Source organism: Lonchura striata, chromosome 4A, assembly GCF_050655825.1.
Source record: "Lonchura striata isolate lonStrDom1 chromosome 4A, ASM5065582v1, whole genome shotgun sequence".
NCBI classification, from domain to species: Eukaryota; Metazoa; Chordata; class Aves; order Passeriformes; family Estrildidae; genus Lonchura; species Lonchura striata.
Genome location: NC_140742.1, coordinates 15,249,075 through 15,263,111, shown reverse-complemented (window position 1 = coordinate 15,263,111; position 14,037 = coordinate 15,249,075). Strand labels below are relative to the sequence as shown.

At 55.0% G+C, this 14,037-nt stretch overlaps 1 protein-coding gene across 3 annotated transcripts in view; it reads right to left on the bottom strand.

Annotated features, from left to right (window-relative positions):
- Positions 1-2,402: 2,402 nt before the first annotated feature.
- Positions 2,403-14,037, bottom strand: part of MID2 (midline 2) — a 65,843-nt gene continuing 54,208 nt past the window's right edge. For all 3 annotated transcript variants that reach the window (XM_021547800.3, XM_085570710.1, XM_085570711.1), the window contains exons 8-10: positions 12,185-12,346; positions 6,779-6,986; positions 2,403-6,608 (exon numbers count right to left, since the gene is read on the bottom strand). In XM_021547800.3, coding sequence (XP_021403475.1) covers positions 6,206-6,608; positions 6,779-6,986; positions 12,185-12,346 — 773 coding nt within the window. In that variant the 3' untranslated portion in view covers positions 2,403-6,205. The remainder of the gene's footprint in view (positions 6,609-6,778; positions 6,987-12,184; positions 12,347-14,037) is intronic.

Below are 14,037 nucleotides of genomic sequence, written 5' to 3'. Positions count from 1 at the left end.
AGCAGCCTTTTCCTTTCCATGAAACAACCTGCCATGTGAGTGATGGTTTTAAATTGGCTTTCACAACGAGGGATGCCGTTTCCTAGAAACCCGAGGTTGACAGGGAAAGGCACCAGATAAGGCAGGAAGAGAAAGGGAAGAGCTCCTTCCTGGGCTCATGCTGCCACTGGCTGGGCGAGAGGTGAGCAGGGATGATTTAATCAGCTGCCCCTGGTTTGCAGGAGCTGTGACAGAGAGCCCTGGGCCACCCCCAGCACTCCTGAGGGCTGGAGCAGCGTTTGGCACTGGCAGGAGGGAACGTGGGGCCAGTCCCACGGTGGGGATGGCTCTCAGGGAATTTTGGCACAGCCAGAGGTGACACTGCCACATTTCTTCCCTGGCACCACCTCAGTACAGGCTGATCCTTTGCCATCTGCTCTTGCCCTGCCCAGCACCCCCCAGTCATGCCTGTTCCTCGGGCTGGCACCAAGCAGGCTCTGAGCCCAGCCAGCCTGAGCAGCCCCAGCAGGGACGAGCCTCCAGCTCTGCTGTCCCAATATTCCTCATCCCTTTGGGCCTTGCCTTGGGCTGGGGTTTGTCCTGGAGATGGGTTTCAGGTTAATGAAACCCATGGGTTTAAGGGATAATGAAGTGTGCCTATGGAACCCTCAAGGAAAATGCATCCTCCCCTCCCAGGACTCATTTCCCCACTCAGCACAGACCATGGACAATCTCCAGAGCTTCCTCTCGTTCCGGCGGGGTTGCAGGCAGGAGGGATGGGCGAGTGTGAGTCCCGGCAGCCCCGGGACCCTGCTCTGCCAAGGTGTGCCCTTCCCATTGTGCCCCAGCCCTGCAGGCTAGCACAGCATCCATCCTGGCCAGCCGTGGCCAGGCAGCAATCCTGCCAGCAGCATGGGGGAGCAGCGTGTCAGACACATCCCCGCAGAGAATTCCTGCCTTTCTGGAAGCTCTGAGCAGATGGTCCAGGCTGTGGAGCTGTTGTGACAGCCAGGCTGAGCTGCCCAGGATTAACCAGGAGGCTCCCCGGGACTGGTGGGCGGCGCGGGGCTGTGCTCACGGCAGGCTCAGGGGGTGCCTCACCTCTCCCCGCAGAGCCTGTGCCATCCAAGTGCCCATCTCTGGCCATTCGGGGGATGATTCTCCTCTGGAAGGTTTTAATTTTCAGTTTAAAAGGAAAGAAAGTTCCCACGCTGTGTCAATGCCATGGATAGGGGAGCAAGTCCTCTCCCAGGGACGAATGTCCCATGGTGAAAGGAGAGGATCTGTGTCCCCTTATACCTGGGAATAGCCAGATTTTTGCTCCTGTTGTGGTCTTGCTGCTCGCTGGGTGCTCACTGGGCTCTGGGTCTCTCCTGCCATGGGGGCTCCTCACCAGTGCTGGGGCACCTCTGGATTTTGGGACCTGTGTTGGGATCTGTTTGACAAGTGGCCAGAGCTCGGGACCACCTGCAGATCCCTGCCAGACCCCCCACATTTGTCCCAGGACATGCAGCAAACCAGGCTGGAGCAGAGTGATGGAACGGATGAAGGGGATGGGGCTGGGACAACCCCCTGGCAAGCTGTGGTGGTCTGGGGCTACTTGCCAGTCTCTGGACCAGGGAATAAAATGTCTGGGAATGGAGGCTGTGAGCCCTGGGCACTGCAGCTCCCCACTCCTCGTGTGGGGCTCTGGGCAGAAGCAGGAGCACCAGCACCAGCCCATCACTGCTGTGGGTCACTGACAACCCACAGCCAGGGCAGATCTCTGACCAGTGCAAACACCACAGGTTTGTTCCTAGTGGAAACAGCAACTCATCCTCCAGGCAGCCTCCATGTGCTGGTGGTTTATCTTTAACAGGAAAAGCCTGGAGCAAAGGCATAAAGCAAGAAATATTTAATTCCACAGTGTCGGTTTGCACCGTATGTTTTCCACTTCATAAATATTTCAGGCGCTTGTGCTCCAAAAATGGGCTCTGTCTTCTGCAGGTTCGTGTGCCTGTGCTCCCCCACACGAGGCTCCTCCCAAGGCAGTGGTGGATGAGAGCTCCAGGACATGGCTGGCACTCAGAGATGTCCAGAACCCCTGTGGCCACCCAGGACTGGTGAAAGGGCAGACTGGCACACTCAGTGTCCTGCATAATGCGACATCACCCAGGGGCTGGCAGCAGGGTGCTCGATATTTATGTGTACAGATGGTTTTGGATGGAACTTTAGCACCCCCTGTGCCTGGCCACCCCACCGGCTCTCCGGGCTGGGCTGAGCCCAGCACAAGGGAAGCTGCTGCTGGGTGGCACCACAAATCCCCTCTGCTCCTCTGGATGCATGGCCAGGTTTGGGAAATGCTGTGAGGGCCAGCAAGAAGATCCCAGGGCTGTCCTCACCTTATGGCCTTCCTCACACACAGACATACCCAGTAACGTATATATATTATATTATATTATATTTTATATATATATATATTTATATATATACACATGTTAACAAAGAAGTTGCAAAAAAACCAACAAAAAGGGAAAACCCAACAGGAAGAACAGCCCTCCCCCCAAGTAAAATGGAAGCAGGAATGTTACAGGTGGGAGGGGAGGCTGAGGGAAGCCAGGAGTCCACACATCCCGAACTTGAGCACTGGTGTCACCAGGAGCAGAGGAACCAGCAGCAGCACGCTGAGCCCCCCTCCATGTCCTAAGCAGGGCCCAGGGATGGGGCTGCTGCTCCCCAAATCATGGTGACAACTGGGTGGGCTCTGCTTTCAGTACCACAAGAGGACAATGTGGGTGACTGGGAAAGGCCCCAGCCCCTGCTCAGGGTGTGGGGCTCCCCCAGCCCCGTCTGGCCGGGTATGAGACACGTGTGGGGGCCAGGGGTTCCCACAATTAGTGCAATTTCATCAGGTGCAAATGTCACGTTAAGGGCTCATGGTCTCTGAGCTGAGGATGCTGAATGCTCCCAGTGCCATCCTCAGCATTGCCAGGGTCAGCATCCCCCTCCAGTGCCTGGATCCTCTGGGGTGACACAGGATCAGCAGCCCCATGGGACCAGCACGGACTTCCATGAGACCTCCCCATGAAAAACATCCAACTTAAAAGGGTGATTTAGCCTCCCAAAGTGACACGGGGCCATGAGCCAGGCTGTGGGGACGGCAGGCGTGCCCTGCTGACCCTCCCTGAGCTCCAACACTCCGGGCTGGGAGGAGCAGAGCTGCTCCTCTGCTCAGGAGGATCAGGAGGAGGCAGAAGGAGGGTGTATCCCCTGTGCCCTGCCAGGCACCATGGGGAAGCAGCCTGGATCAGAGGGAAACCCTTCTCAGCTTGGCAGGGCTGGCAGCAGATCCTTCCCCAAGGTGCTGCCCACCTCCCTTTTCCAAAAACCACAGCCCAGACACACAGAGATGGCATGGGAACACTCTCCTCCTGGGCAAAGCTGTCACCACCACACTCACCAGTTACATCCCCTTGGCCAGGTCACTGGGAGGGGGCACCAGATGAATTCTGAACTGGCTCCAGATGAATTCAACCTGTCTCTGGCACAGCCCCCGTGGGCTGAGCCCCAGGAGCCCTGCCCAAGCCAGCCACTCACTCCCAGAGCCTGGGCTTTGGAATCACAGGTAGGCTGAGCTGGAAGGGGCCCATCAGAATCACTGAGTTGAACTCCTGGCACCCCAACAACCCCACCCTGTTTTTGGGAGCATTGTTCAAATGCCCCTTGACCTCTGGCAGCCTTGGGGCCATGACCATTCCCTGGGGAGCCTGAGCAGTGCCTGACCACCCCCTGAGAGAAAAACCTTTTCCTGACATCCAACTTAACCCTCTCTCGACTCAGCTCCAGCTGTTTCCTTCAGTCCTGTCACTGGCCACAAGAATGAAGAGAGGGGTACCTGCCCTTCCACTGCCCCTTGGGAGGAGCTGAAGATGACAGAGGCCTCCCCTCTCTTCTTCTCCAGCTGAACAAACCAAGTGACCTCAGCCACGCCTCACAAGACCCCTCCAAACCCTCCTCCATCCTCACAGCCATTATTTGCTCACTCTCCAATAGCTTCATGCCTTTTTAATATTGTGGTGTGCAAAACTGTCTTCAGGGCCCAAGGCGAGGCTGCCTCAGTCCAGAGCAGAGCATGACAATCCCCTCCCTGGCCCAGCTGGCCCGATGCCCCCAGGACAGGGATTTCCCTCCTGGCTGACTGAGATCCAAGTGGCCATGGACCAGCAGCCCTTCCCCAGCTGCTCTGCAGCCTCTTGTCTCCCAGTTCATACACACAATCAGGGTTCCCCATGCCAGGCACAGAACCTACCACCTTCCCTTGTTAAACTTCACATGGCTGGTGATTCCCCATCTGTCTCATTTGTCTGGGTCACTCTGCAGGGCCACTCTGCCCCTGAGAGAGTTGGCAGCTCCTCCCAGTTTAGTGCTGCCAGCAGACTGATTTAGTATCCCTTCCAGTCCTGCATCCAGGCTGTTAATGAAGATGTTGAAGAGCACAGGGCTGAGGATGGAGCCCTTCAGAACCCCACAAGTGACTAGTGCCAGCCTGATGTCACCCTTTGTGCCTGACCCATGAGCCAGCTTCTCAGCCACCCCGTGATGTGTTTATCCAGCTGTGGGCTGGACATTTCGTCCAGAAGGATCCTGTGAGAGACTCCTAAAGCCTGCTAGAGTCTGAAAAGATTCCACCTCATGGTTTCCCTGGATCAGTCAGGTGGATCACCCTGTTGTAGAAGGAAATCAGGTTCAACAAGCAGGGGTAGTTCCCTATCAGCAAGCTCCACAGGGAGAGGCTGGCAGAGCTGGGAGGTCCCAGCTCAGTGGTCTCCAGTCCCACTGAGGCACCACATCTAGAGGAGCAAAAGGGTTTCAAATGTCACAGAGCAAAGGCCAAGCATCAGCTGCCTTGGGCTACCATAATGCCTGAAATCCTTGCCCCCAGTGTCCCAGCCACTCACGTGCCCACTGGCTCCAAACTGTGCCACAGACTCCCATGGTGGCAACAGGGATTGTGTGCCAGCCCAGCTCCTCCTGCCCTCTTAAAAAAATCTGGAGACTGGAGCTTGGCCAGGGGACTTGATGCTTGTGGTTACTGGGAATACTGGAGACAGCCAAGGAGCTCCCAGTAGCCAGGGTCTCTGAGCCTCTGGGACACTCAGTCCTCTGCCACGGAGTGAACAGGATGGCTCCACACTCACAGCACAGAATCATGGAATAGCTTAGGCTGGACGGGATCTTTAAAATGCACCCAGTCCAATCCCCTGGCATGGTGGAGAACAAACCAGAAGTCAAGATTCAGTGTCATAAATTGAGATTTTGGGTCATGGAGCATAGAGGTAGTCTTTGAGCAGGACTCTACTGTGGGCTCAGAGTAGAAAGATGAGTTTCTGGTTTCTGCTGCTGGGACACCAGACAGGACACTAACGGAGACCTATGTGGGGCAGGGCACTGCTGGCCAGACCCTGTGCTGGGAAGGAGCAGCTGCCAAACCTCTGTGCCAGGAACCAAAGCTTCTCAAGGATGCAGGCCTCCCCAGTTACTGGTAAGCTCTCAAAGGAGGAGATGGTGGGCTGGGGGGTCGGTGGCTCTCCATTGCAGGACCCCAAAAATTACCAGGAGCATGCCATCTGCAGCACAGACAGCCACCAGGAACACCCTCAGTGCCCTCTGCACTTCCACAGACCAGCACCCTCCCTCCACAGGACCACCATCCACCACACCACCACTGCCAGTGTCACCAAGCCGAGGGCTCCAAGCCTTTTCCACCCCACCAGGGAAGCCACCTCAGCCACACGGAAAGTGTCCTCCCCAGAAAGTGCTGCTCAGTGCTCTGGTCCCTACACCAGCTGTCAGCAGGCTCCAGAGCCCACCCCTCCTGTCCCAACCTCGTGGTACGCACGAGCCATTCCCTGACCACCATGGCACCTCAGGTCACCCTGAAACCTGCCCTGGCCTTTCCACCCCCCAAGGGAAGACAGAACCATCGGGGTGACAATCTTCTTGGGGAGAGATGGGAGCAACCACCAAAGAGCTGCCCCAGCCACTCCTGCGCACCCTGGAGCTCACCAACAGCAGCTGATTTCCAGCTGTGGTTCGAGGTTCTTCCACTTTTTCCATGACAGTAAGATGGAGCTGGGTGTGGATGGTGCTCGACTGCTCGGGCGCTGCAGTGGCTCTCTGGCACGGCTGCCAGCGGGCACCACCGGCACGGCAGCGCTGCCACGGGGCACGGGCAGGCCTGGGCAGCCTAGTGACAGGCTTTCATTCCTGACACGTACGGGGACTCCTGGGGCCGGCAGTTACACTCCTGCTGCTCGGGGTAATCGATGAAATCCGGGGCAGGCAGCCCCGAGAGGATCATCAGGGATTTGTTCCAGATGGTGAAGGTGGGACACACCGGCAGGATGAAGGAGACTTCGAAGGTGTGGAGGTGGAGGGAGTTGGCCGGGTCGTAGAAGGAGAGAGCGTTGTTGTCGTAGTCCAGGAGGACACCGAGGCGCTTCATCTGCGGGTGCACCTCCACCAGCATCTCCTTGTTGTTGTGCCGCACCACGAAGTTGTTGTTGCAGCGGGAGAAGACCCAAGAAGAGGAGTTCTTCCCAATCCACTCGTTTTTGGGGGCTGACTTGTACGCCACGCCGATGGCATACCTGCAGGAGAGGAGAAGCTGTGCTCAGCCTCAGCACAGCACCAAGCCCAGCCCTGGCTGCTACAGCACCCCGTGCTTTCAGAGCCCACCTGCTGTAAAAGGGCACAGGGTGGGCACCTCTGGCAAAGGCTGGACTGGAAAAGCATCCCCCACACGCAGGTGGTGCCTTACCAGGTGGAGGATCCCACCACCACCTCCCAGTAGTGGCAGCCGCTGTCGATGAAGACGTTGCCGGCCGCGCCGTAGCAGCCGGTCCCGCTGAACCTCTCCGGCGTGTGGCTCTTCTTCAAGGAGCTCTCATCCTTCTCCATCTGCAGCCCGTCGTTGGAGATCTTCAGCTTCTTGTGAGCCATCTTGGGGTCCAGCTTGAATGGCTGACCTGTGGGGAGGAGACACACGGATTAGGATTTGTGTTATTAGCATCACGGTGCAGGAATGATGCTAATAACACAAATTAGCATCATTTCTTCTGGCGGGGCTTCTTCACATCCCGTGTTCTCAGCTTTGCATATTTAATGGTGGTTTGCTTGGGTGTTTTCCCCAAAGCCAGACCAGATCTGGGTGATGTCACAATGCTTCAACCAACCTCCTTTTTTTGTTCATGATTTCCCTCTGAAAGTCCCAGACTATCCCTGGATTTGCAAACAAAACCCCAAGATGCTACAAAGAAGCAAATTGAGTTCAGGTGGGTTTTGCTGCTGTGTTTTCACAGGAGATGCAGTAAAACAATAAAGTGCACACAGACACTGGAGAGCATTTCCATGGGGATTCACCTGCTTCAGGACAAAGCAAATGACAGCTGCAGAGAACACCCCAAGTCCTGCCAATGCTTTCAGCCTCATGTTTTGGTACCCAGCTCGGGGCATGACTAGCTGTGTCCTCCTTCACACGCCCATTTCTGGCTACAGACACGGTCCCAGCAAGAAGAAACAATGACACCACCACAGCAACTGGGTGCTGAGCCTGGGCTGGAGACCTCCAGAACAGCCAGGAAACACACAAGGAGAACCCCAGGACAGCTGGGAACGTCTGCAAAGAGCTGCAACATCAGCAACCATTGCAGCTGCAGAGCAGAGCTCATCTGTGCTGTGCTCTATAACCTGATGGTAGCTTGTGCTGGTTTTCCTTGGAGCCCAATTTGCTGAATAATTGAGTTGAGAAGCCTGAGAGTAAAGCTGCAAATTGGGAGTGACCTGCCCCCTCCTTCTTCTGGCTGCTCTGATCTTTCTGCCATATCTTTTCCTGGCAGTAATGCAAAGAGACAAGCTCTGAGGAAGTGAGGTATAAAAATACTTGGCTCCATCAGGAGAGAGACACTCACAGCTCTCTTTCCGAAGGCAACCCCTTGCTAAGGTCAGTGTGAAGAAGTGGAGCCCAGCCCTTATCACTGGTTTGTGCTGCCATGTGCTGGAGCAAGTGCTTGAACTGCATGCACAGGCAGTGAGTGTGAAGGGCAGGCACCTGCTACCCTGCCCAAAATCTCACTCTGGCACTGGGAAAAAATACAGACTTCACAGAGGTCATAATGGTCCTAACCTCAACCCCCCAGCATGGGAGATGCCAGAGGAAGGTGGGCTCTTGACTGCAGCCTTCACTCCCTGCTCCCCCACCATCAGCAGCCTCTGTGCCTCCCAGTCACTGTCTCCAGCCCTCCAGCTCTGCCCTGCAGGGAGCCAAGGCTTGCAATAACTCCTCTCATCATTAACATTTCCTCTCATCATTAAGGTGCAGCTCCTGGGCTGGTCACTCAGATTACCTTTATCCCACAAATTCAGCTTGCTGGGATATTCCTCACAGCCTTTTGCTGGTCATCCCTGCATGAAGCTTGGGGGCTGTGGGGAAGTAGCTGCCTTCAGGGCTGGACACAGCTGGCTGCACCCCTGGAGCATTTATCAGCTGGACCAGCCCTCCCTTCCCCGCAGAGCCAGAGTGGAGCAGAGGAAATCCTGTCTGGCACTGGGTGTGAGGGAGCAAAGGGGAGGCAGCCAGGAACATGGTCAAGGTCAGTGGAATGTGGGGATGGAGCCAAGTAGAGGGAGGTGTGTGCTGGAGCTGCAGCACCCCAGACACCCACCCTGCTCCCCTGGGCCTCACAGGGCTCCTGCACCCATCACTGGGCTCACCAGCTCCTGTTACCCACCAAGAGGGACAGCAAGGACAGGCTGCCTGCTGCCTTACGTAACAGCTATGGAAATTACTGGAATGAGATCCCCAGGAGCAGGAGAAGACATCCAGCACTCAGCCAGATCCAGGACCAGCAGCCCAGCCCACTGGGGTCAGTGCAGGGGTGCCCCCGGTGCCCTGCAGCACAGCAGCTCCTCTGTGCCCCACTCCTCTGGCTGCAGGGACACAGGCATGGGTGGAGAGGGTGGACAGCTGGTGACTGTGTTTGGCTCAAAATGTGTGGAGAGAAAGAAGGGATGGGTATGAACTCTGCACCCAAGGATGCTGCAGGCACCCACCACGTTCTGTCCAGAGAGCAAAGAAAGCTGCAGGGACACAGGGACACAAAGCCAGCCCTTCCTGCATTCTGTCCTTCCTCTCTGCCTGCAGTGGCAGTGTGCCTATGCCCCCCAGCCATCCAAGATGCCACCTGTGGGGACAGGACACCCACAGAGCACAGCTGCCAGCACCATCCTGTCTTCCCTGAAGACATCACCTTTGGCAGAGAAAGAAACAAAGATGCAGCACTGTACTGCTGAGTCATCAAGTCAGGAAAGCCATAAATCCATCTAAATTTTCACAGATTCCCTGCTGGGAAGCTTCTGCAGGACTCATCCTGCCCTTAAAAACACCTGCACTAACATGATTCAGTCAGCAATAGTGATCTTGCAGCCCATTGCTCAGGTATCAAACCCACTCCTGACATCTCACGTGGGATGTGGATGGAGCCATCCTGTAGCACACTAAGGTCTTGCCAAGATATGCAGAAATCGGGAAAAGCCAGAATTGTGAAGGAAAATAAGACCAGGATGCAGTGGCCAAGGCAAGGGCTGTAAAACACATTTCCCTGCACTTTATTTATGGCCAGAGCAGGGGCTGTCCCTGCATTCCAGCACTTTCAGCTACTTTTGGACACTTGCTCCTAAGTAAGTCCTGCTCAGGCCCAGCCTCAGCAGAGGATGGTCTCTCTGTCACTAAACCAAACCTGTTCTCTCAAGCTTCTCTGCTCAGGGATGCAGATTTAGTGCCAGCACTGACAGCGCTGATGCTGCAGAAATCGATGTGTCCTGACACTGACCTTCTGGCGATGGAGAGATCTCTCCAGACATCCCTTCAGGAGCAGAACTGGCTGTGAAATATGTTAATGGGCCCTTTCTGTGTTGAGCTGCTGACACTTCCACCAAGGTTACAGCAGTGGGAAAGCATGGGTGTGATATCTGGATATTGTCCACAGGAAAAGGAGAAACCCTGGTCCCAAAAACCAGCAGGAGCAAAGAGCCACTGGACACTCAAAGGAGCCCTCGTCCCCTGAAGCTGGCCACAGAAGGAAATAAATCAATGTATATTATATCCATATATTTGGCTAAATCAAACTTTCAGGAATTCAGAAATTTCCATGAACACAGATACAGAGGAGCACCAAACTGGTGGCAGAGTGGGATGTGCCCATCAATGCCTCATGCCTCTCCTGCCCAACACCTGAGTGGGAAGTGAGGGATAGGTCCTTGTGGAAGGGGCTTTAGCACATGCAAACCCACAATCACACATAACCTGTGCAGTGTCTCAGGTGGGGCTGCCCCAGGGTTCAAACACACAAGAGGCTGCTGCAGACACGTCTCTGCAGCAAGGGGGGCTCAACACCTGGCTGGACTCTGATTGAACCCAGTGCATCCCCAAGCAGGAGCCCTGGGAGCTGTGCTGGCAGCTCTGGTTGTTGGAATCTGTGGTATTGATGATTCTGAGATTGTAGAAAGTCTCTGTCTGTCAGCCCCGCTGCCAAAGCAGAAGCCATAATTGGTCTGTGCTGGTTTCCAGGTTGTTTATTCTGTTTATCTCTAACATGTTCTGCTGCCCTGCCCAGCTCTGTCCTGCAGGGCAGCGTGTGGGGCTCTGCCCTCAGTGGGATGTTACAAACATTAAATACCAGAAACTCCCTGGGCTGGATTTACAAGAACGTGCCAATATCTGTCACCTACGTTGGACAGTGTGTCCCCAGCCTGAACCAACAGAAAAATGCCAACACCACAGTGAGACATGGAGGGCATGAAGAAGGAGAAAAAGGACAAGTCACACCCAATTTCCTCCATCTTGTGCCCTTTGGACCCCTAATCTAGAATCCTAAAATTTTACTTTTGCACCCATGCCACACTTAATTATTACTCATATCAAACACTCAGAGCTTGTAATTGATCCTGTAACATTGAAAACTCTTTTCCATGGACAGAGATCCCAGCCAGTGTCTCTGGGGACTCTGTCCAGGGGGGTTCCTGACCCCTGCCAGGGTCCCAGGGCAGCCAGGGCAGCCAGAGGGAAGCTCTGAATTCCCACATCTGGTGACTGGCACTCAGCTAAAATCCCAGAGAGCAGACCCTGTCCAGTAGAAGCTGCCACCTCACTCCCAGCTTCCCAGGCTGCCCACTCCTCATCCCAGAGCCGGCGCCTCCCAAAGCCGGGGAAGCAGCGAGAAACAGCAGCTGCAGGAGGGATCAATTTTTAATGAACAGGCAGACTGGGTTGGAGTTTGCTCTTCAGCAGCTCCCTCAGCCCCACTGCCTCAGCGTTGTTTTATGCAGTTTAATGTCGCAAAAAGGAAAGGAGGAGGTAGAGGTGAGAAATCATCATGAAAGCCTTACTCAGGCAGAAGCAATTGCTGGGAGAGGGACAGATGGGAGGGCTGTGCTCACCAGGAGCGCAAAGAGACATGCAAGCACTGGGAAGGCATAGGCACGGGGCAGGCAGCCTGGAGAGACAACTTATTCTTCCCCCAACATCTCACACTGTCCCTCCTGTGTCAGCCTTCAGGCCATGGGTGCCACTGCTTCTGCTGTCTTTGCTGTTTTTCAATGGAAAACGGTTTTCTGCCACAAACCCTGGAGCTCTGTCTGTGCCAGGACAGACTGGTCTAGCTCCACTGCTCTCAGAGCTCAGCTTTCCCTAAACACATTTAACCTTCCTTGGCATCCCCAGGGCACTGGAAAGAAAAAACTTCTGCTTTGTGTGTGGCTGCAAAGCCCCATTCACCACCATGGAGACACTTTTCAACCTTACGATTTTCCAAACCTGTGCAAGCTAAGCCACACACAAGAACACAGTTGCTCTGTGACTCCTTGCATCAGCCCCAAAAAGCCCAGGGATGTAAAGCCACCAGAAGAATGGACTATTACGACCCCAGGGATGGGTGCTGACAGGAGCAGAGGGCTGATGGCAGCCCCTGGTGCCACACGGGGAATCAGGACACCATTCCTGAGGTAGGGAAGGAACGGAGGCACCAAGGGAGACGGGCACTGCAGTGATTTAACAACACAGTGTTTCCATCCCACTGCCTGCTCCCAGGGAGCACTCAGCCATACCCTGGGCACCCTGGAAACTCTCCTCCCCCACCTGCCAGGGCCAGCTGAGTGCCTGGGCACCTACTGTTGGTCTTGAGGCGGGCAGGCTCGCTGTTCCGGCTGCCCGCCTGGTTGATGGCCTTCACCAGGAAGATGTAGCGGGTGCCACTCTGCAGCCCGTGCACTGTGTAGTGGTTCTGCTTGATGTTGGGGACGATCATCCAGCTGTCCATGGAGTTGTAGAGACCTGCAGCGCAGGAGAGGGGCAGAGATTTATTCCCAGGGAAGGACAGAATACAAAGCCTCTGTGCTGCTCATGCAGAGCTCATGACCGTGTGTCCCTCAGAAGGATTTACCACCTGCCTGGGGGTTCAGAGTGTCTGCAGGGAAATTTCCAGAGATGATAAATCCCAGCAACACAGAATCTCTTCCATTATCACACAAAGGCACTGTTGGTAAGGCAGGACCAGGGCTGCAGCGCTGACATCTTGGGATGCTGCCATGGGAAGTGATGGGGAAAGGGTGCAGAGAAAGGGAAATGCAGCCAGCAGCAGCTTCCAGCCAGGGCAGATGGCAGAGGAAGCTGTTGGTGCCTGGGAGGGGGTGATGGTCACCATCCTCCCACCACCACCCCCCCATCATTCTCTGCCATGTCTCTACTCCTGCAGGACAGCCTCCCTCCTGCTCCAGGGCCCCAGTATGCAATTCCAGCAGCACAAAGGGATGCATTTGCACCCAAATTGATGTGTTGGCAACTGAATTTTGCTCTTGCCCAGTCCGCAGTGCTCTGGGGTGGGAAATAATAATCCATGGCTAAGGGAGCCTGATGCTTGGCTCCCTGAATAGACTGGTCTGCAGAGTGGTTCAAAGAAAATAAGCTCCCAGTGAAGGGATCCAGACACTTGGAAACCATTCAGCAGGCAGAACTCTTTCTGGAAATGGGAAGGAATGAAGCAGCCAAGACATGGAGGTGCCAAGCTGACTGCTGCAGTGATTTGCAGTGTCTGAGCCTACAGGGCCTGGCATGTGTGGAAATGTAGTGCTGTACCTCAGGTGGGGTGACACAGTGCTCCAGGAAAGGGGAAAAGCCTTACATGGTGCCACAGGCTGTTCCTGCCATCTGCATGACTGGGATGAGGATCACCTGCAGCTGGCATGAGCACCTGAGTGGCTGAACTGGGGACAAAGATGCTCTGGGGCTCAGGGGAAACCAGGGCAGCTATCCCAGCACAGGGGTAGGGATTTGAGCCAAAAGGAATAAGGAAGTGTGAAAGAAGTAGCTGGAGGCTTCCTAGATCTGGTGAGAGGTGAGGAGTGCATTGTGAATTTGGGGTGACTGCAGGGGGGGTTTCAACATGTGCAGGGCTGGAAGGAAGGAGCTGGGAATGCTCCACACCTCTTTTGCAACAGCTTTCAATTCATTTCTCTTCAGTGGCTGGCTCAGCCGCAGGACAAGGGCAGGTTGCAGTCCTTGTCATCTTGAATTTGGTTTGGGATCCACATGGGCATGGCCGAGGGGCACAAGGGAGTGTGATGTGAAGTAAAAAATAAAACAGATGTGATCCTGATTGCAGCTGCACGCAGAGCTGCTCTCGTCAGAGCGCACAGCCCGGCCTGGTCGGTGTCACCTTCCTGCAGGAAGGACCAGCTGGGGATGCTCCATCAGGAACAACGAGGTGGCTAAGAGAGGAGAAGGACTTGACCTTCCAAGTAGGTTTCTTTCGCAAAACAACCTCAAAGAGCTTGGCTTTGAAGACTAACCTCCTTGCTCCTACCCTTGCCAAAGCTTAAAAAAATCCTTTTATTGTAGCATTCAAAAATGTCTGCCTCTTGCCAAACTCTTGGGTCTGATGAAAGCGTGAAGGGGATGGGTTCCACAGACCAACTCTGCACACCTTGGAAAGGTATTTCCTCTCCTGGTCAGGCTCCCAGCCCCTG